At 38.8% G+C, this 22,774-nt stretch overlaps 1 protein-coding gene across 5 annotated transcripts; it reads right to left on the bottom strand.

The window, feature by feature from the left end:
• Positions 1-213: 213 nt before the first annotated feature.
• LOC127441684 (metal-response element-binding transcription factor 2-like) lies at positions 214-22,637 on the bottom strand. 5 transcript variants are annotated; one of them, XM_051699340.1, is made up of 16 exons: positions 22,411-22,637; positions 21,652-21,853; positions 21,473-21,554; positions 21,010-21,084; positions 16,402-16,494; positions 16,139-16,239; positions 10,020-10,168; positions 8,829-8,924; positions 8,659-8,727; positions 5,884-6,007; positions 5,719-5,786; positions 5,437-5,607; positions 5,204-5,306; positions 5,031-5,089; positions 4,832-4,930; positions 214-1,897 (listed from the first exon to the last, which is right to left on the bottom strand). In XM_051699340.1, the coding sequence occupies exons 1-16, from the start codon at positions 22,413-22,415 to the stop codon at positions 1,522-1,524; spliced, it is 1,872 nt and encodes a 623-aa protein (XP_051555300.1). In that variant the 5' UTR covers positions 22,416-22,637; the 3' UTR covers positions 214-1,521. The 5 variants fall into 5 exon arrangements, with proteins under 5 accessions (XP_051555300.1, XP_051555301.1, XP_051555302.1 ...); XM_051699341.1 differs by lacking the exon at positions 21,010-21,084; XM_051699342.1 differs by lacking the exon at positions 22,411-22,637 and having other exon boundaries at positions 21,473-21,550; positions 21,652-21,826.
• Positions 22,638-22,774: the final 137 nt, after the last annotated feature.

Below are 22,774 nucleotides of genomic sequence, written 5' to 3'. Positions count from 1 at the left end.
GGCTAAAGCCTGCACAAAGCCAGTAAAATACAAAGCAAGCTTTACTAACACTGGTACACCAACTGAAAAATTGCTTAATTCACAACATAACAAGAGCTTAATATTTGTTCATTGTATCAAAATGAGGAGGTATTAATGTTGAAGTCAAACACTTGCCTGAAACCAAGTATCCTTCCAACCTCTGCAAGTGGTAAGATAATGTTATGGAGTACAGGGCATTCTCAAGTTAAAAAAAAAAAAGTTTGCTACCTCAACAGAACTTGAGAATTTTGAATAAACCTAAAATTAGGATTTTAGAATTGTATGAATATACAAAACTGAGAATTGAACATCTAATTTCATTTCTTGCAGAATATATCTGAACATCCTATCAACTCTTACAATTAAGTTGTGAAAAGTATCCTGAGTGCTCTCGTGAATGGTTAGTGTACACTGCTGTATGAAAGTAATAAATACTTTTCAATTAAACAAAAAGCCTGAGTCGATAGTAACAAAAATATTGCTGCTGTTTTTGGATTTTATGGTGAAGCTGAAGAAAAATACACAGATCCAGTTGCATACATATATATATATATATATATATATATATATTTATATATATAAAAATTCCCCCCAAAAATGAAAATTAGATATCATATTTAAAATCATTTAACTGAGGGAATTAAACTAAAATGGCTCTTGCCTAAAAAACCTTTAGAACTCAAACCACTCATGTGGCAGCTATTAACAGCTGAACGGTTTTATTATATCTGTATAAAAAGGGGGATACGTGGCGATGTCTTCATGCTGCAGCGCTCTGTCGTGTACTTTTAAGGGAGGGAAGGAACCCTCAATAAACAATTTTAAATGAGCTAACAGTGAATTTGTGTAATGTCTCACAAAATGCTAAGATCTATTAATGCTGTTAATATTTTAATTTTGCTTTGTGGGAGGAGAATGTCTCTCATTTTTAATTTTTTAATGTTTCATTTTGTAACGAAATCCGTACACTAGTTCATTTAAACTGAGACGAGACAACAGTGGATGTTGAGGATGAGAGCTTATGTGCAATCAAATGAAATGTAAATAAAAGTGCCCTATCCATAATAGCGCTCTCTCTCCTTGCTCATTTGAGAAAAGTTTTGACTGAATAAGGAAAGCAAAATCCTTAGTCTCCAGCAGCATATATAGTATGTTTGACAACCCTTTAAGGCACCTGTACATCAGAGGCAAAAAGAAAGGACTTGAGTTATTTTGACATAGCAGTGAATTGATTATGTCTTCAACCTGAAATTCTGACCACCTCCAATGTGTCAATCCATGTGAAGGCAGTCCTTTGAATTTGCAGAGAGAACACTACGAAGTCCCACCTCTTTATGGTAGTCCTGAGGCCACTCAAACATCTCAGTCAACCATGTGTATTCAGTCACATTCACTGCTCCATTCACCTCCATATGAATTACATTTTTATTGTCGCAAAACAAAGCACATTACTGGTGGCCCACCAGGCATACACTGTATGTGACCAGACCCATGACCAGTTCAGGAGGCTGTAACCCCCTCCCATTCCACCAAGTACTGTACTTTGCCATCATGAGTGACACGGCGGGCCAGCACACGATACTTCTCACCACAGGCCAAGCGACCCGCGGCTCCGAAGTAAGTGCTGATGGAGCTTTTGAGCTGGGTGTCAGGGTCCAGGTCCTGCATCATGTCCATGCTGCTGTAGAGACAGGAGGGAAGGGGTCTGGGATCAGGGACGTTGTTGCTGGGATGTGGTTCAGGGTTGCAGGGTGGAGGAATCTCAGGATTTGGCGGCTGCAGTGCTCGTCGTGGACGTCCCCGGCGCCTCTTCATCAGGGGCTGCGTGACGGTGGGCCAGAAGCATCCAGTGCGTGGTCCACTTGGACTGCCTATGCTGGATTGGTGAAAGTGAGAGATGCATTGGGTACATATCATGCTAAATCACTCTATTCTGTTCCTTTTGAAAAATTGGAGGAGTAGTTCACCTAAAATAAAGATTTGATTACAATGGCTCCTTTTAACAGCACAAGTTTGTGTGTGAACATGTAAGCCATTGAGAACGAGCTTCTCTTATAGTGCTATTGAACATGCAACAGACGTCAAGATTTTCACTGAAAAGTGACTTACATTTCAGGTTGTTTCTCACCAAATCCTATTGTTTGCCTTCAGAATAAAGGTCGATTGATCTTGGATTTTGCTGATACTAATAACTAAGGTGTTGGGAAAGGCCGATAACCAATTGGTCAATATTTCTTAAAAATCTGTTTTTATAAACAAGTCAGAAACCACAACTGGGACTCTTTCATTTGAAATGACGAAGACTTGGCCCCATTACAATGCCATTTATTAAGTATTAAACCAAATTAAGCTATATATTTACCAGATCAAGGGTTTTGTGTATAAATATTTCACCAGATGTGGTTTGACGAATAAGTCAGCAACTCTCAACAAAGATTTTTGCTGATAACAGATAGTTTCACAAAGCAACTATCGGCACCGCTTAATCGATAAAACCGATATATCTGTCTACTTCTACTTCAAAAGACTTGGAATATGACACCCGCTCTTAAAATGAGACCTTTTGACCCTTCCCAAACAGTCCAATTTTAAGACTAAAATCACTCAGTTCTCTTTTTATTGAATCTCTGAGCAAGTACACCCAGAAGAATGGGTTCTAACAGCGTGGCGTGGCGTTTATTTTTTCATTAAAGGGTTATTCACCCCAAAATGAAAATTCTTTCATGATTTACTTACCCTCATGCCTTCTAAGAAGTTTATTACTTGCTTTCTTCTGCTGAACACAAATTAAGATTTTTAGAAGAATATTTCAGCTCTGTAGGTCCATAAAATGCAAAAACATTTTGAAGCCCTAAAATCCACATAAAGGCAACATAAAAGTACTCCAGACGACTCTGGTGGTTAAATCCATATCTACTGAAGGAATACGAGAGGTGTGGGTGAGAAACAGATCAATATTTAAGTCCTATTTTGCTATAAACTCTCCTGCCTGCTCAGTCAAGCTCCACTTCACTTTCTCCTCCTCCTGTTTTTGGTGATTCATATTCTTCGTGCATATCGCCCCCTACTGGGCAAAATATTGTTCCGTTTCTCACCCACACCTATCATGTCGTGTCTGAACACATGGATTTAACCACTGGAGTCATACGGATTACTTTCATGTTGCCTTTATGTTGATTTTGGAGCTTTACATTTTGGCACCCATTCACTTGCATTGTGAGGACCAACAGAGTTGAAATATTCTTCTAAAAATCTTTGTTTGTGTTTGTAGAAGAAAGTAAGTCATACACATCTGGGATGCCAGGAGGGTGAGTAAAGCATGAGAGAATTTTTGGGTGAACTAACCTTTTAACTACAAACCCAAACTTCAAACAAACCCCAAGTTATATCGGCCTCACTCGGGTCAGGTAGCAGACCTCTAATTAGCTGAATCTCATGGAAACATGTTCGTCAATCACATTTCTTAATAGGTAAACACATTTTACATATCAGGGCTTGACATTAACGCTTGTCCGGGACAAATGGATTTTTAAAGGGGTAAGTGAAAGAGGATTGTAACCTGATTAAAATCTTAATAACGTAAAAACTCAGGGCACACAAATAATTAATAATGGCATTATATTCATGATGTTAGCCAGAGGGGAACTGGCCCCCACAGTGAGTCTGGTTTCTCCCAAGGTTATTTTTCTCCATTAACCAACATCTTATGAAGTTTTGTGTTCCTTGCCACAGTCGCCTTTGGCTTGCTCACTGGAGTTCTAAATATAATTATTTAATTTCTATACACATTTTACAATCATATTTAATCAAACTACACAATGATGACTTTAAGACTTTATAGATATTACAGTTTCATTTTTTTTAAATGCATGATTTCCTGTAACGCTGCTTTGAAACGATATACAAATAAAAATGACTTGACTTGAGCGCACAGTGAGGAAGCGCATATTTACTGAACATAAGATTTTACAGATATTAAATATTATAAACCTGTTAATTCAACATATGAATGGTGCTGTACAATGTCTGCAAGCGAGCGATGCTGTAAAAATATCACTCCAGTTTATAATCAGCCACCGGAAGTGTTTGAGCGGCCATCTTGTTATTGGCATATATCGGCATTGTATCGGCTTATTGGACACCCTGCTCTCTGAATATTGGCATCGGCCATTAAAAAACCCATATTGGTTGACCACTAATATACATATCTGTTTCAATATACATCATAACTGATTTATCAGCAAGGTTTCACTCTCAGGATTTACCAGTTAAAGCATTTTTTTCAACATTAAACTGCCATTTTTATTGTAACTGGTGAGAATTGACTTATACTCTTAAAGAGATAATTCATGTAAAAATTAAAATTCTTTCAGCATTACTTGCCCTAATGTTGTTGTAATGCAAACCTCTATGACTTTCTTTGTTCAGTGAAACTCGAAAGGAGATATGTTAGTTTCAGTCACCATTCACTTTCACTGTATGAAAAAATGATACAGTGAGAGTGAATGGTGACCGAGACTAACATTCGGCCAAGAATCTCATTTTGTGTTCCTCAGAGGAGAGAAATTCAGACAGGGTTGAGGGTGAATAATGATTAAACTTTTCTTTCTGCACTGTTCTTAATGTGATCCCTACTAGCTGTAAATTATTTTCATCCCTTTTCTCTACAGACAAGTAATTTTTTTTACTCCGACAAGTGTTTGACGATGTTTAATGTTGAGCCCTGTATATGACATGTCATTGACAGATTTTTAGTTAGATTGACCCAGTCCATGTACAGGAGCAACATTAATTGATAATGAAATGGTACCTGGACTGCCTTGAGATGGTGGTTGAGGTAGTTTCACTGGTGCTGGTGGCACCAACAGATTCAACATCAGAGGTACTTGATGAGGGCAAAGATTTTTCACTTTTGGCACCACACACACACACACACACACACACGATTTAGACATTTATAATTTAGTCACTTCAAATACCAGAATTTTGTGTTGATCTTTGTCTCTCACCTTTTTGAGGCCATCAGGTCCAGTGAGTTATTGTCTAGAGTTGGACACTTCACATCATTCTAGATTCAATAAAATGTAAAAAAAAAAAAAAAGTTCTTATAATGTCCAAATAAATTTAAGCTGAAAACTTTTTTGGATTAATGACAAAACAACCAGCACTTCCACTTCTTTACCTGTGCCAAAATTTCACTTGATCTTCTCAATTTGGCCAATGTCTCTAATGAGTGTGTGCGATGTTTCCTCGTCCCCTTCTTTACTGATCCATTAGTGACAGTGCTAAAACAATTACAATATATGCAATAAAAACATACGTTATTTTAGGGCTTTACAACACTGCATAAAATGTATTCTTTACAGCTACCTGTAGGGCCTTTGAGAAAGATATGAGTGATGAATGATGACTAACCTGGTTAAATGAGGGGGTTTGCTGGCCTTCCTGCCTTTGATCTTGATCTCATGGGAAGCTTTTTCCTGCTCTCGGTCTGATTGGAGCTCTGAGCACTGAGGGCCTGGTGGGAAGCGAATCCGTAATCCAAACAGGTGCTTCTTTTTCTTTATCTCCTTCCCTGACATGAACCTAGAAGCCATCAGTGCAAGAGGACAGAGAAAATCATCCAAACCTGTGTTCTGAAGCCGATGCCTCATCAATATAAAATGCCTATGGATGGATAAATAAAGCTAAACCCACATGTTGAGGTTGCTGTTAAGTGCTTCCAGAATGCATTCATATCGTTCTGCTCTTGGAGTGTCTGCAAGCTGGGGGTACAAAGAGATAAATGACAGAAAGTGTCATTAATACCAGTTGATTTATTAGTTCATTAGCAATTAAGAAATCCACAGGAGAGACTTATACCTCGCCAAGCTGTAGCCTGTCCCAGTTATCATTGATGTAAGCCATCAGTTCCAGCTCTGAGTCAAAGTATTTCTTTTTATGAATTACACTCAGGTTATACAGGCTCAGGTGTGCAACATCTACCCTGTGAATAAACAGACAACATTTTCACCATTCAACTAGTCTCGTCAATGATCACACCATCCAAGACAGTCAGAAATCTTGGGGTTGTATTCGATGATCAGTTAAATTAACGGACCTGCTCTGTACAACATCAGGAAAATCTGACACTTCCTATCTGAGCATGCCACACAACTCCTCGTCCAGGCATTTATGCTATCCAGGCTGGACTACTGCAATGGTCTTCTGGCAGGCCTTCCAGCATGTACAGTCAAACCTCTGCAATTGATCCAGAATGCAGAAGCGCGACTGGTCTTCAACGAGCCCGAAAAAGCACACGTCACGCCTCTATTCTTCAAACTGCACAAGCTGCCAATGGTTGCTCGGGTTAAGTTCAAGGCATTGATGATTGCTTACAGAACAACCACCGGCTCTGCACCCCTCTATCTACACTCACTACTTCAGGTCTACGTGCCCTCCAGAAGTTTGCATTCAGTGGGTGAATGGCACCTCATAGTGCCATCTCAAAGAAGCAAAAAAATCACTGTCCAGGACTGTTCCTTGCAGTTGGAATGACCTGCCAAACTCCACCTGAGCAGCTGGTTTTCTAACATCCTTCAAAAAGCATCTAAAGACACAGCTCTTCCTTGAGCACTTGACCAAACCCCTTTAGTGCAGTCTTCTTATATATACAGGTGCATCTCAATAAATTAGAATGTCATGGAAAAGTTCATTTATTTCAGTAATTCAACTCAAATTGTGAAACTCGTGTATTAAATAAATTCAATGCACACAGACTGAAGTAGTTTAAGTCTTTGGTTCTTTTAATTGTGATGATTTTGGCTCACATTTAACAAAAACCCACCAATTCACTATCTCAAAAAATTAGAATATTTTGACATGCCAATCAGCTAATCAACTCAAAACACCTGCAAAGGTTTCCTGAGCCTTCAAAATGGTCTCTCAGTTTGGTTCACTAGGCTACACAATCATAGGGAAGACTGCTGATCTGACAGTTGTCCAGAAGACAATCAGTGACACCCTTCACAAGGAGGGTAAGCCACAAACATTCATTGCCAAAAAAGCTGGCTGTTCACAGAGTGCTGTATCCAAGCATGTTAACAGAAAGTTGAGTGGAAGGAAAAAGTGTGGAAGAAAAAGATGCACAACCAACCGAGAGAACCGCAGCCTTATGATTGTCCAGCAAAATCGATTCAAGAATTTGGGTGAACTTCACAAGGAATGGACTGAGGCTGGGGTCAAGGCATCAAGAGCCACCACACACAGACATGTCAAGGAATTTGGCTACAGTTGTCGTATTCCTCTTGTTAAGCCACTCCTGAACCACAGACAACGTCAGAGGCGTCTTACCTGGGCTAAGGAGAAGAAGAACTGGACTGTTGCCCAGTGGTCCAAAGTCCTCTTTTCAGATGAGAGCAAGTTTTGTATTTCATTTGGAAACCAAGGTCCTAGAGTCTGGAGGAAGGGTGGAGAAGCTCATAGCCCAAGTTGCTTGAAGTCCAGTGTTAAGTTTCCACAGTCTGTGATGATTTGGGGTGCAATGTCATCTGCTGGTGTTGGTCCATTGTGTTTTTTGAAAAGCAAAGTCACTGCACCCATTTACCAAGAAATTTTGGAGCACTTCATGCTTCCTTCTGCTGACCAGCTTTTTAAAGATGCTGATTTCATTTTCCAGCAGGATTTGGCACCTGCCCACACTGCCAAAAGCACCAAAAGTTGGTTAAATGACCATGGTGTTGGTGCGCTTGACTGGCCAGCAAACTCACCAGACCTGACCTATTGTCAAGAGGAAAATGAGAAACAAGAGACCAAAAAATGCAGATGAGCTGAAGGCCACTGTCAAAGAAACCTGGGCTTCCATACCACCACAGCAGTGCCACAAACTGATCACCTCCATGCCACGCCGAATTGAGGCAGTAATTAAAGCAAAAGGAGCCCCTACCAAGTATTGAGTACATATACAGTAAATTAACATACTTTCCAGAAGGCCAACAATTCACTAAAAATGTTTTTTTTATTGGTCTTATGATGTATTCTAATTTTTTGAGATAGTGAATTGGTGGGTTTTTGTTAAATGTGAGCCAAAATCATCACAATTAAAAGAACCAAAGACTTAAACTACTTCAGTCTGTGTGCATTGAATTTATTTAATACACGAGTTTCACAATTTGAGTTGAATTACTGAAATAAATGAACTTTTCCACGACATTCTAATTTATTGAGATGCACCTGTATATATATAAAAAATAAAAACCCTCCTTGCTAGGGGTACTTCTCTAAACAATTTTGAAACTTGTATTACAGCACTTGTGTTATTACTGCCTTTTTAGGATGATTTGCTTCTGTTGTTCTCTTCATATGCAAGTCGCTTTGAATAAATGCAAATGTAATGTAAATAAAACAGGTGAGAAAAATCTAACAGACATAGCTTGATTGAGGGATTTAAGGCATATCTAAGGATAAAAATTGACTTATGTCAGGAAGCAACGGCCCAGAACACCCTAGCAACCTTTGAACAATGCCCTACCACCACCCAAAACATCAGCACAGCACCACCCAGTCACCCACAACACCCTAGTACCATGACGGCGAGCTCTGCACAGGCACGCACCACTTTTTTTTTTTTTTGCACCAAAAAATCTAGTTAGAACTCACCATCTCAAAGGCATGCGTTTGAGGTACTCTGGTCCACTGTTACAAACTGAACAAATAAATAGATAGAACCTGAGAAAAAAATTATAAAAATTAAAATACATTATACTCTAAACAAGACTTGAATTATTTTTGTACAGCTTCATTTAGATAGGTTGAGAGCAGTACTCCACCTGTCTCCATAGAGCATTGGCTTCTGAAAACACTGGATGCATGCTTCATGAAACCACTGCTTACACTTATTACACTGCAGCATCTTCAGAAACCAGCTGTGGAAGAAAACACAGTCCTCAGAATTAGCCTATAGGTTTTTTTCTCTTCCCACAATACTCTGCAATTTATGTTTCAATCAGCACTGGATCCTTTTACCGTTTATCCAAAACAATTCAAAACACCTCAACAGCTCAAGACTGAATGAATACATGGATTTTGAAACTTTAGCCGCTTTTCCACCATCGGGCTGAACGGTTCTCGATGCATAACAGTGCCGTTCTGGGCCAACTGGCGAGGTTACATTTCCTTTTTACACTATGTTGTAGTGAAATCAGAAGAATGTGTGTAACAGATACGTTTTTGGCGACAACGTGAGAGGTAAACATTTGAGTGATTGCGCTATAAAGGATGATCGCATATTCCAGTTTTTAGGACTGCTTTTGTTTTCACTCTGCTAATTCACAGGAAAGACATGTCCCATGTCGAAGAAATGAAAGCAACGAGAAAAACGCAAGAAGTTTAAGAGGGCTTGTGTATGCTGCCGGACATGAACATGCAGTTGGGTTGGGAAAAGGTTCCCAGACTAGCTAAAAAGGACATTTATTGACAATTATTATATAAGTATTCTATGAAAATATATTGATACATTGAGATTTAATAAGCTAGCGATCAACTTCCCTGAAGAAAACGGTGTGTAGAAAACTAAATGTAGCTACAGTAGTAAACCATCTTCATAAAATAATGAAGATACACTAAACATACACTATTTTTATGAACCTTTATTAACTTCAGCCAAATATTAGTAAATTCGGCAAGCTAGAAACAACTAAAAGTTACCTTGGTGTTGGCAAATTGACAATTGTGAGTCACCACATATTAAAGCCATTCCACCAACACGGTTGAGTATGGTTAGCTAACTGTGCCAAGAATTCTGGGCCAAGAACGGTTTGTAATCGTGCCATGCTGAACCGTGCTCATGTGGAAATGCTACTGTAACCGCTCCCTACCGTGCTCAGAACTGTTGATTAAACCATTCCAAAAAAACTAAATGTTGCATTATTAAAATCATTATAAAAGACAACATACCCAGCACTAAATTATAATGCAAGCTACAAGTGTTTTCAATAATGGTGTCAGTGTGTTCCACTCACTCTCCAGGCCCTCCACAGTAGCAGTAGCATTGCTGGATGTTGGTCTTGTGGCCCTGGTCCCACACCAGGTCTTCCAGAGCATACGGCAGGGACTGCTTCATTTCCTGCAGGGCTTTGGCATTTGGCCCCTTCTTCAGAGCACCACCTCTCTATAATATCAGAGATATGTCAACAATAATTTATGATAGATAAACATGGCTCTTGCTAGCACTCAAAGAGTCACTTAATTCAAAGGTGGAGTCTTCAGCTCTGGAGATTTATTCAAAACTGGGTTTACATTTCTGTTCCAGTCATATGAGCAAAACAGCCCTGGGATTTTTTTTAGGAGCTTTCTGACTGTGAAATATGCCATTCATATTTTATGTTTCTATAGATGGTTGGGAGATAAACCAGCAAGTGATAACCCTAGCTACCTACCTAACCTGCAGCTGATGCAATTGTAGTTGGGATGCAAGTTTCTCATGATTCAGAATTAGCTGGGAAGTCACGTGACGCTATGTGAGGGTTGATCACTTAGAGGCGAGCTCTGCTTAAACTTTGCCAAAATTATTATTTTAAGCAATATTAACCGGTGAGGACTGTAATAGTTTTTGTTTGTTAAACTGTGCTGGGAGGGTAGGATGTCGAAAAATTTGAAATCGTTGACTTGTGGGGACATTAAAAAGCACTTATGTTCTCACACGTCGGACACCTCGCAGGATCAAGATGGCGGAGATCCAGTCGATAGTGACAGCAGCAAGCTTCATGATGTAGGTCAGGATATCTTGAACATTTATGCAGCACTAATGAAAATCTCGGCCCACAGAGGGCCTCGCAGAAATACATCGAGCGATCATATCTATGGAGGCGAAACTTTCCACCCTGATCACAACCGCCTGCTTCCAAGGCTGATGTGGAGCAGGTGTGAGAAAGACTAGAGGTTATGGAAAATCTGAGCAGACGTAATGATGTTCGTTTCATTGGAATCCCCGAGGGAAAGGAAGGTCGGGATGTGGTGAGGTTTTTGGAGGGGATTATTCAGAGTTTGATCGAAACAGCAGGTCGCCGGCTCGCATGCACAGAGCTCTCGGTCAGCTTCCCAGGGCAGATGACAGACCCAGAATCTATTCTGGCAAGATTCTTGTGGTCGGCTGGTGGAGACTTATTTCTGCGGGTGGCAAGGAATGAGGGCGGGTTGTGCTGGGAGGACCACGACATCATGGTTTTTCTAGACTTTGTTAGAGCGACCCAAGTGAAGTGGGATGGTTTCAAATAGTGTAAAAAATTGCTGCACCAACAGAAGGTAAGCTTCACATTCCTGCAAAGCTGAGAATTGACGCCAAGGACGGATGCAAGACTTTTACATGCCCATGACAAGCTATGGCCTTCATTCAATCAATGGTATGAGTGGGTAATTTTGCCTGCACTCAATCAACAATACAGACTACACATCGTGCATTTTACTGATGCAGCCTGAGAGGGTTTGTTGCTCTGTTGTCTGCCCACTGGCTCCTGCCTGACTCTCTGAAATCTGTACATTATTCCAAACTTTTGGCCATCAGTGTGTGTATGTGTGTGTGTGTGTGTGTGTGTGTGTGTGTATATATATGTGTGTGTGTGTATGTGTAAAAATCACCAGACTTGAGCAATCTGGTAACAATGTCGCAGAAAATCTCATGAGCGTGCATGGACCGCCGGATTTCAGAGCGATGGACACCAGTTTGTACTGTTATATGCGAGGTTGAAGCAAATTTTTTCCTGTTCTGTGGGTTGTTGGGGATTTTGAGGTTGCATCAATGTTGGATAGTGGTCTATATAATTTAGCCTTGGGTACACATTTTTCTTTGCATGTCAATGTCACACTTTAATACAGGTCAAATGTTTCCCTCCACGTGGAATGTTAATGGGCTGGGGCACCCTATAAAAAGAAGGTGGTATCTTTTCTTAAGAGTAAAGAATTGGGAGTAGTGTTAGTATATCTGAGTATAGTGTTCCTTCCAGAAACGCACCTTTCTCCAGAGGAAACTGAAAAACTTGGCAGAGCATGGGGTGGGCATGTGTTTTGTAGTGATGGTTCGAGTAAGAGCAGGGGAGTCATCACATTGATAAGCAAGCATTTAATATTTAAATGTCTCAAACAGGTCAAAGATAATTTAGGAAGAGTCATTATTGTTTTGGCTGAAATACTGGGGCAAAATCTTATTTTTGCTAATATTTATGCACCCGACGCTTTTTTTTTTATAGATCCTGAGGGAAAGTTACAAGCAGCTGGGATCCTTCATGATATGGTTTTGTGTGGAGACTTCAGTCTTTTAATGGATCTAGTCCTTGATCATACTGATGCAAAGGTGTGTAGACCATTTAGAGCAACATTGACACTACAGAGGATGTGTAAAAATCTTGGTCTTACAGACATTTGGAGACTCCTGAATCCATCTTGGAGAGACTACACCTTTTATTCATCAGTTCATAAAATTTACTCTAGATTATATATATATATAAAGTCACTTATTCCATCTGCCACTGACTGCTCAACTGGTAACATTTTAGTTTCAAATCATGCTTTGGTGTGTTTAGATATGCTGATATAGAGAAAACAAAATCATATAGATGGCACTTTAATATATCCTTTCTACAGGACCCAGCATTTACACAAATGTTAAAGACAGAAGTCAATGCTTATGTAGAAACCAATTGGTCCTCAATGTCCTCTGTGGACATGGCATGGGAGGAGCTTAAGGCAGTTCTTAGGGATGGATCATATAATATGCCTCATTCATTAAAAAAAGATCAAAGCTCAAGAATTCATAGAATTGGAAAAGAGTATTAAAAGTGCTGATACAGAGCTGAAGTGCCGAATGTCATCCAAAGGTCTTAGAGTTGACTCAACTAAAGTATAGGTACAATACTATTGTCACAGAATGTAGAGTTTTGGTTATTCAGGGCAAGACATGTTTTGAGTCGGGGGACAAGGCAGGGAGACTTCTTGCCAGATACATAAAACAGAGTTTTTTTTTCACCATTCCTTCAGTTAAGTCTTCTGGAGGCAATATATTTACTTCTGCCACAGATGTTAATAAAGCCTTTAAAGAATTCTATTTTGATCTTTATAGCGCCACATCTATGTCTACCGATAAGAACATTAGCAACTTCGTAGAGCCATTAGAACTCCCCAAATTGACGAGTGATCAAAAGACTTCTTGACTCAGATATTACTTTGGAGGAGTTTTTTGAGGTAATTAAAGCCTTGCCAACAGGTAAGGCACTGGGGCCAGATGGTTTTGCTGCAGAATTTTTTAGATCTTATGTCACGGAACTGGCTCCACTTATGTTAGAAGTTTACACAGAGTCATTAAAGAAAGGTGACCTTCTGCCAACCATGACGCAAGCCCTGATCAGTCTCATTCTTAAAAAAGATAAAGACCCAAATGAGTGTAAAAGTTATTGTCCAATTTACCTGGTCCAAACATTTTGTCTAAAATTCTGACTAATCGATTATGCAGAGTAATTACATCTATTATACATATAGATCAAGTGGGGTTTATTCGTGGCCGTAGTTCTTCTGATAATATTAGACGTTTTAGAAATATTATGTGGTCAGTAGCGAATTATCAGATCCCGATTGCTGCCATCTCACTTGACGCCGAGAAGGCATTTGATAGGGTGGAATGGGACTATCTTTTTAAGATTTTGGAAATTTACGGGTTTGGGAACACTTTTATTGGGTGGATTAAGTTACTTTATAAACAACCATTAGCGGCAGTGCAAACTAATGGATTCAGGATTTTTTTCCTTGGTCGGGGAAACCTGCAAGGCTGTCCTCTCTACCCTTTATTGTTCTGTCTTGCTCTGGAACCATTAGCAGCTGCTATAAGAAAAGAGGATGATTTTCCTGGAATTGTAGCACCTTTCAATGGCCCAAGCAAGGCATTAGGTATTTAGACATTTTATTTCCAGCAAATTTGAGATTTAGTTGGAGTTAATTTTGATCCATTAATGAAAAGGGTGTCGTGTGATGTGGATAGGTGGGCTTCACTATGTTTGTCTATGGTAGGGAAGGTCAATGTTATAAAAATTAACTGTATCCCCAAATTCAATTATCTACTAAAGTATCTTCCTCTAGAAGTTCCTCTTTCTTATTTTAAACAATTTGATAGAATATCTAAGTCTTTTATTTGGAATGGTAAACGACCTCGGTTACATTTCAGTAAGTTACATAAACCAACTGACAAAAGAAGGTTTAGGCCTCCCCAAAATTTAGTTTTATAACTATGCTTTTAGTCTCAGACACCTTGCCCATTGGTCTCTTCCACCCGAGAGATCTCCTCCCTGGTACAACATTTAACAAGCGGTCCTTGCCCCAATCTCACCTTTGCAAAGTCTTTCAATCAAACTGCCTAGAGAAGTAAAAATGCATTGCTTTATTTCACACTTACAATGAGTATGGACAAAGGTTTCCCATTTGTTCAGTTTTGATACTTACCTAAATGTGTCCTCTAGCATATGGCTGAACCCCATATTATGCATAAACAAGTCCCCCTTTTGCTGGAAAGAATGGATTGAGAGGGGTGTTGCTACACTTGGTGACCTTCATGAAAATGGAGCTTTGAGATCATTTGAAAATATAACACAGCAATTTGGGATTTCAAGGTCTCAATTTTTCAGGTATTTACAGTTGCGGCATCTACTTTGTCCTATTTTTGGGGGTAGTAAACAGCCCCCTAAAGCTGCAGACACCCTCTGTGTGATGCTCATGGCCTCTGGAAAGGGTCATGAAGCATCAGTATATTATTCCTAGTTGATTCAGAGACTTGGTGATGGGGCCTTAACTGCTCTTAAGATGTTATGGGGAAGAAATTTTAACTTGGATGGGAAGTGGCAAAGGATTTAAAAAAAAATTTAAACTATGTCTAGGGTTGCAAGGGTACGCCTTATTCAGTTTTTGCATAGTTTCTACTGGACTCCCTCAAGATTGTTTAGGCTTGGTTTAAAATACACTCCTACCTGCTGGCGATGTCAGTTGGAGGATAGAGACATAGCCCATGCCCTGTGGTTTGTCAAGGATTCTGGGTAAGTGTCCACAATTTTATCTGTGAGGTTTTAGATACTCAAATTTCATTCTGACCCAGATTATGCATATTGGGTGATGGGGCGGTTATTAAAGTAGGTGAGAAACATACAAACAGCTGGGTCCAAACTAGTGTAGTGATTGGCAGACAGATAATTCTTAGAGGATGGAAGTCAACTGCAACTCCCTCATTTCAAGAGTGGTTCACCAAATTGGGCAGGGTGGCGGCATTTGAAAAGATATCATATAAGCAGCTTGGCAGATTAGACGCATACGGTAAGAAATGGGACAGGAATTTGTCCTTTCTGGAAGGCTCTCAGTGAGGACCATGTGGAGAGAGACAAAACTGCTGGAGAAATTGTGTTCTTTTTCGAATTCTTTTCTCTTTTTTTTTTTATATTTTTTATTTTCTCAAATATTTTTTGTTTGGTTGTTTGTTTATATGTGTGCATTGTGCAGTTTAGGCTTTGACCACAGGGATGTTTGTTGAGCAACAGGGTGGGGTTGGGGAGGGGAGGGGGAAACAATGGGGGTTAAAGCTGATTCTGTATACACACACACACACACACATATACACAAGAATCAATAAAAATTGTTAATAACAGAATTAGCTGGCCCTATTTCTGCAAAAAAAGCAGATGCTTTAGGCAGACTTCAAATCTTTTCACTTGAGAAGGCTCATGTTGTTGATTTATACCTTATGGTTTGAGCTAATAATCGCAGGAGTTTTATAAGTAAATTATTTTCACAGTTGTTATTACGTCATGTATTCCGGTCACAGGACAATGCCCACATTCCTGGATGAAGTGTGTACGGGAATGTATTCACAATATTCACTTGCATGCCTAAAGAATGCATTTAGTTAATGGCCAAATATGTTCTTCATCAAATGCAGTACATACTCTGACAGAATGTGAGTTTGGACACAGCTACTGGGTGTGTAGGAGTTTCTGACATGTTTAAAAATGTAGCATTTTGAAAACATTACACATAATGGGAAAAGACAATCGTAGACACCAGTTATGGATCTGTAAACTTTAACAAAGTGGGAGTAAATATGCCATCAACAAACCTTTGTTGTTGTGGCAAACACGCACTGTCGGCAGAGCCATTTGTCATCAGAGGCAATGACATCTGAGTCGATTATGGGGGCATGGCACAGCTGATGGTATCCTGCAGATGAGTTATTATCAGCAATGGATTTTGCATCACAAAGAGTTGTATCTTTTTGACATAAGATATACATATAAAGTGACATCTAATTTTCCATAAAAAGGCATATGGATATGTCCCTTGGTCGATTTACAGGCAAAACAAAGAGTGAGGACAGCCTACCTTGACCACATTTGTCACAAATTACTATTTCATTGGGAGGATCCGAGCTTTCATTCTGGCATATAGAGCAGAGCATCTCCCCTCCACTGTCCCCTGAAACAGAGAGAAGGAACAAACTAATTAACATAAGGGCAGCTAGAAACTGTAACTACATCTGTGTGCATCACAGTTTGTACACAGGTGGAAGTGTTAAAAATAGTAACATGTCAAAAAGAAGGTAAAGTTCCCAAATTTTTCTCCTAATACAAATCATAATCAGATGAAAACTGTGCAATATAGCCAGCGCATGAAAACCAGTTTGTCACAACTCACAAGAGGAGGAAAGATGTGCAATAGGTCACAACCATCAGCGCTTGTATGGTGTTCACACCTCAGTGAAATATGGTGTCATTGCAAGTGGCACTTGAAATATTTGCTGAAGGTAAAACTATAACCACATTACATAAGATCTTTTACTAGGGTACATATAGACTAGGGCCGGACGTTATGGTGATTTATACAGCGTGACAGCAGAAATGTGTAAAGCGGTAATGATTGTGCTTGCCGATGATTGTGAGGTCGACCAATAGTGGATTTTGCTGCTACCGATAACTAAGTTGGTGGAAATAGCTGATAACCAATCAATCGGCAGATTGTTTTTAAAATGTATTTATAGAATATATATATATATATATATATATATATATATATATATATATATATATATATATATATATATATATATATATATATATATATATATACACACAAAAAAATCATATTTTTTCTTAACAATGAAAGGCACAGATATAGGGGCTACAAAAAAAATTACAATCCCAGACGCAGTTTATTGTTTTCCCAAAATTACAATAAGCAGAAAAAATGTAAGATTTAGTGCACTGAGACGTCACACAAGTCAGATAAACTACAACACATAGAGACTGTATCACCTAGTAGTGCCCGACCGATATATCGGTCGGCCGATATTAGCCTCACCGATATATCGGTATCGGCGTATATGTTTACCGATATGCGCGGATATGAAAACTTTTTTAGAACATATAATGCAGAAAACAATGCTTTAGAATTGGTGTCATAACACTTTGCCCAGCAGAGTCCGCTCTGACTCCATTATTTACAGAGCTGACTCTGAACTGAAGGTGGCTCTGCAGACAGGGTGGAGTTAAGCGATGCGGAGTTAAGCATTGCTAACTAGTTTGTGAAATACACACTGAAAGTTATTAAACAATGACCCCATCATTTTCCCTTTTCAATATAACTAATATAACATTAACCTTGTCCCTGACAACCATGTCACTCATGTCTGTTTGCTGTTAGCCAGCTGTAGTTTGTCAGTGCAGTCAGTAATGTAGCAGATTGAAAGGTAAACATCAGAGCATCTTTTTGCAGCTCAGCAGACAACGGTAATTAAATACAAATATTTTAACCATTCAGTTAATTTATTTTTAATAAAACACCACTTATTACAAGTACAACAATGAGCATCTTTAACTACATATTCTCACAGTAACAATTCTAGGTTCATTTATGATGAAATTGATGTGCAATTGTAGTGTGCTCCCTTAAAACACGCTTTCCACCAAAAGTGAATAACCGGGTCCGTAAACAGTACTCCATATGACTCATGTGTAGGGTTGCAACGTATAACGGTTTCACGGTATACACGGTATGAAAATTGACGGTTATCATAACATGTACATTTGCTTATCTACGGTATTGAGAAATTTTTTTTAACCGGACAGAGAATCTCACCTGCGCATGCGCATCTCCTTTACTCCTCGTCTGCCTGTCAGACTCATCAACTTGCGCCACACACAAACATGCAGTAGAGAAAATCTCAGAGAGAAGCGAGGCGAGGGTTCTGACAAGAGTGAGTGTGTGTGTGAGTTAAAGCAGTGTTTCTCAACTGGTGGGTCGCGGACAGCAGGGAAAGAACAATGCCATGGTTCTCCCATTGAAGATATTTCGGTGGCCGCCCAAGTGATAGCCTATTTAGGACTCCCGAAGTAGATTTAATGATAATCTCGCAATCAGCTAAAGGCTTCTCATCTGCACTTTCACACGAGTGTAACGGAACCAGCTCGCGATCATGATCTGCTCTTCTCTCTGGCGCGCGCGTGCAACAACTGGGCTTTCCTTGATATTGCGGAGCGCAGACCTCAAAACTGATGTGACCAATTTCAATTATAGTGAGACATTTCTAGTTTAAAGCATTAGTCAAGTCGAACCTCTCAAACAGTAGGCAGCCCTGACATGCCAAACAGCACTGAGGAAAAGAGCAACACTGTGCTATGCGCTAATTTTTTTCTTTTTCATTATACATCATCACCTTTACAAAACTGTTTCACGATTTCACATGAGTAAAAGTAACTGTTATATTTTGACACAATGTTATAGTTTCATATGAAATAATCTAAAGGTAGACTCTATTAGACCTCATTTCATATCAACAGTGGCAGTTGTAGTTAGTTTCAAGATGTGTTTCAGCTAGTACTTATTTTTTCATAAATACAATAATTTGTTATTATTATTACTATTATTTAGCTGTATAAGACTAGCTGTACTGACCTAACCATGGCGATGAGGAGCCTTTCCTCCTGTGTAATATGTATTTTGTGTGTTTGAATTATGTTTGAAATTAGGAAACAAACGGGAAAATAATGGGCTCATATAAGTAAATATGCTCTTCAATTTTTAAAAGGGGGGAGAGAAAACTTTCCGTAGATCAACAACAAAAATAATGTCACTTGATGCATGTCGTTGTTCTTGAAAACCATGAACAAAACTGTGCAACATAAAAGGAAATGCGACCCAGGATACATTAAATACAGGTTATGGTTTTACTATGGTGTGTCACCACTTGATTTCCAATGTAAAATCTGGGTCCTGAAGCAAAACCAGTTGAGTTAAAGGTACAGACAGGAGCAGTCTGGATGCGCTGTCACGCACCTACAGTAAATGTTAATTGTTAATACTCAGAACATTACTTTAAAAGCCCACACAGCTAATGTTATTTTTTATTTAGTAGTTAATTTAACATGCTATGCTAACATGTAAACTAACATGCTTTAGTTATATAACATGTTATAATTACATGCTATTTTTGTATCATGTTTATAATTCGGTTTATTATTATAATTCTGTTAGCTTTCTTATTTATTTTATTTATTTTCAAAAGGGAGACTTTTTTTTTTTAAACACAAACTTCAATAAAAAAAATAAAAAAAATGCTTTCAAGTTTCAATTACAATAAAGCATCTGTTCAACCAAAAAAAAAAAAAAAAAAAAAACACAACTTCTGTTTTCACTCCTTTAAGGGTCATTGTAACTGATAATAATAATTCTTCGATCCCCGAGATCATCGTCTGTCGGCACAACCCTAATGTGCATTTCTCTCTATAAATTAACAAAATGTTCAGACAGTCTCCTTGCTGGTTTTTCCGACACATTCAGAATTATGACCGCTTTTGCCGGTGTCGCTGCGGCTCCTTCGTGCGTGCACGTGCTTGTAAAATTGATATTTTAAAGGATCATTATTATGGTTTAGTATTTCACTGTAATGTAGAACAGTGTTAGCAATGTTACTTATAACATTCTTTCTCAGCCCTGGAACTCAAACCATTTTCTGATGCCCCCCAAAAAATATATATTTAAGTAATTAATTTAATACCATAAATGTGCGACTAGTCGACTAATGGCTTAAATTAACGCCTACTAGTCGACTAGGAAAATCTTTGGTCGGGGGCAGCCCTAATATAATGCGTTTATTTTTAAATGTGCACAACAAAGCGTGCATTTTTTCCCAAAGACATTTGTCATTAAAATATTTCCATAAAAATGCAAGTAATCTTTTAAAAGCAATTTATTTTTCCCCCAGTCAGATTTGGGGGGGGGGGGCAAGTTTTCTTTGTTTAAAAGGGGGACGTAACCAAAAAAATTGAGATCCACTGTCAAACCAATTACATCTTTGGGAAGTTCTACAGAAAGCAAGAGATGAATCTGAACATCTTAAACTGCTAAATGCCCAAGGCATCATTGCTGCAAGTGGAGGATTTTTGGATAAACAGAAAGTTTGTAGAATTCAGCATTTCATTTGTAACAGTATAAATGTCTTTACTGTGATTCTTGATCAATTTAAAGCATCTTTAGTCAAGAAAATTATCATTTTCTTTTTAAAACATAAAAAATGTAATTGTCGTGTGTATCTGCTATTTCAAACATGGCCCATCCAATAAGATTTTTAATAGCCCCGATAACCGTTTTTAATCTTTAGTTTTTATTTCGAGAGTAATTTTGTCTTGATGCATTTGTTATGAAAAATCTTTTGGCTTTTGGCCATCCAGTTCCAAATAAAAACTAAAATAATTTAATGAGATGAGGTACCTTTAATTTGCATGAATTTGCACCTTGAAAGTACCTTTCAAGAATGTAATTCACTAGATTATTAAAAAAAGACATTAAATGATTATGTAATATATAAAAAAATTTTTTTTTGAATTTCCAGCAAAACCTCACGTCATATAAAATTACGTTCATAACGCTCACCCCTAGTATAGACCCCTTTGTTGGATTGTTACCAAGAGATACACCGACAGATTCCATAGGTACCTTCCCTATTCTCGTCTCCTGGCTCGATGTGGGACTTACGGTTTGTGTAAGCCTGGAGACTCTGTGGTTTGTCAACTGTCAAGGACAAATTAAGAGATAACTCAGGCTGAATAAAGGAGATAGGGAAGAGAAACTCAAAAGGCGGCAAACAGAAAAACCACAACTTACAGCATGAAAGAAAGAAAGAACAGCTGCAACATTATAGAAGAACTGAAGCATCTTCTATAAAAATTCTCATTGGAAACAAAAAAAAAAAAAAAGAAAAAAAAAAGAAAGAAAGAATATAAATGGAACTGGTAGCCTATATAATGCTATAACAGAGCAAACAGCATCCGAATGAGTCAGTAGATGGTGTGTTTACAAAAACAAGCCCATAAATCTAATTCTGGAAATCACTTCTCATAAAGAGACAGAAGCATAAGCATTGTTCATTCACGATGAATGCAAAGCTATTGGCATTTACCTGTCTGAATGTCCTTCCACAGAACCCAGGATTTAGACTGATCTTCAAAAATCACAAAGCAGCGATGCTTAAGTGTATCTATCTGTGGAAACCATAAATCTTATCAAAAGAAGTTCAGGTTACTTTAGATAAAAATGAACAACTTTTTGGTGATATAGAGTAAACTGCTGCTTACACACCTTGGCAATAGTGCCCAGGTAAAAGAGGCCATCTGACCATCGAGCCAGGACATCCTGCCCCTCCTCAAACTTGCCGGCGAGCTTGGCAGTGTCGGTCAGCCCATCTTTCAAGGGAAACTGTGACAAGGACACCGGTGACTTGCGTTGGCGATTGGGGGGTGATTTTTGATGGGCAGCCAGGTTATCCGAACTTGTCGAGTCTCTGTCACAAACGCAAAGCACCTCATGGCAATCATGATTGAGTCACAAACCTACTTTTGGTGGCACAGATAGGCCTAACTGTAGTTGCACCAGACTAAAAAGTTATACTCGACATGCCATGCAACTGCAATTATCTATCTCAAAATATAAAACATTACATGCTAAAAGATTAGTATTGGTACAGTAGTATACTGCATTTGCACAGGCAGAGGTATTTTACATGTGAAATGTATGCGTGATCTTCTTTAAGATAGAGAGCAGCACTCTGCATTGGCTGGTCAGTGAATCGCTCATTCAGAATGACAGTGAATACAAAAAGCCTCTATTGTTAGCAGCATAGCTGGACAAAGCTAACAGGATTTCCAATTCAAAACCCTATTCCATTAAATAAATGCCTCCCATTCACAACGCCAGGACAGTTGGGTTTCAATGATATCAGTAAAGACATGTTTCAGTCCAGTAATGTTTCCCTGCTGGTAAGCGATTGATAAAAGCCGCCCGCACACCCCCTGATCACATTATACTGATGATATGTTTATTCCGGTCTGGATCTCTTACCTCATTCGGTCACTTTCCCGGGTACCAACGTTTCACAAACACAAAGAACTACACCATGAACTGACAACGGGAGCTCCGTTCCCGTTAAAGCTGCAGTGAACTGATTTCTTTAGAGAAACGATTCAAACGCATAAAGTGATTTTTTACACTATGATAAACGGCTGATTTTGTTCGCTCGCTCTCGCCATTTTGGTTTCCCGCTGAGCGGCGGGTGCATTGTGGGAAGCGCTCCGCGCGGACTCACTTTCCCTCACAAATTTGAAAAAGCGTTAGTGGGAGGATGTTCAAATCCGTGTATCATTCGTTCATTTCATATTCAATTAGGAATTCAAATCGGTAAAACAAAAAAACGACTTGATGTTTC

This window comes from Myxocyprinus asiaticus, chromosome 5 (genome assembly GCF_019703515.2).
Source record: "Myxocyprinus asiaticus isolate MX2 ecotype Aquarium Trade chromosome 5, UBuf_Myxa_2, whole genome shotgun sequence".
Classification (NCBI taxonomy): domain Eukaryota; kingdom Metazoa; phylum Chordata; class Actinopteri; order Cypriniformes; family Catostomidae; genus Myxocyprinus; species Myxocyprinus asiaticus.
The sequence above is the reverse complement of the archived record's forward strand: the minus strand, read 5'-3'. Positions and strand labels throughout refer to the sequence as shown.

What these genes read in the sequence shown, in the direction of transcription:
- LOC127441684 (XM_051699340.1), bottom strand. An exon ending in GTGGAAGGACATTCAGACAG is followed by an intron (nt 21,085 to 21,472) that starts GTAAATGCCAAT and finishes TGTCCTTGACAG; the next exon opens with TTGACAAACCACAGAGTCTC. An exon ending in CAAGTGAAATTTTGGCACAG is followed by an intron (nt 5,090 to 5,203) that starts GTAAAGAAGTGG and finishes TATTGAATCTAG; the next exon opens with AATGATGTGAAGTGTCCAAC.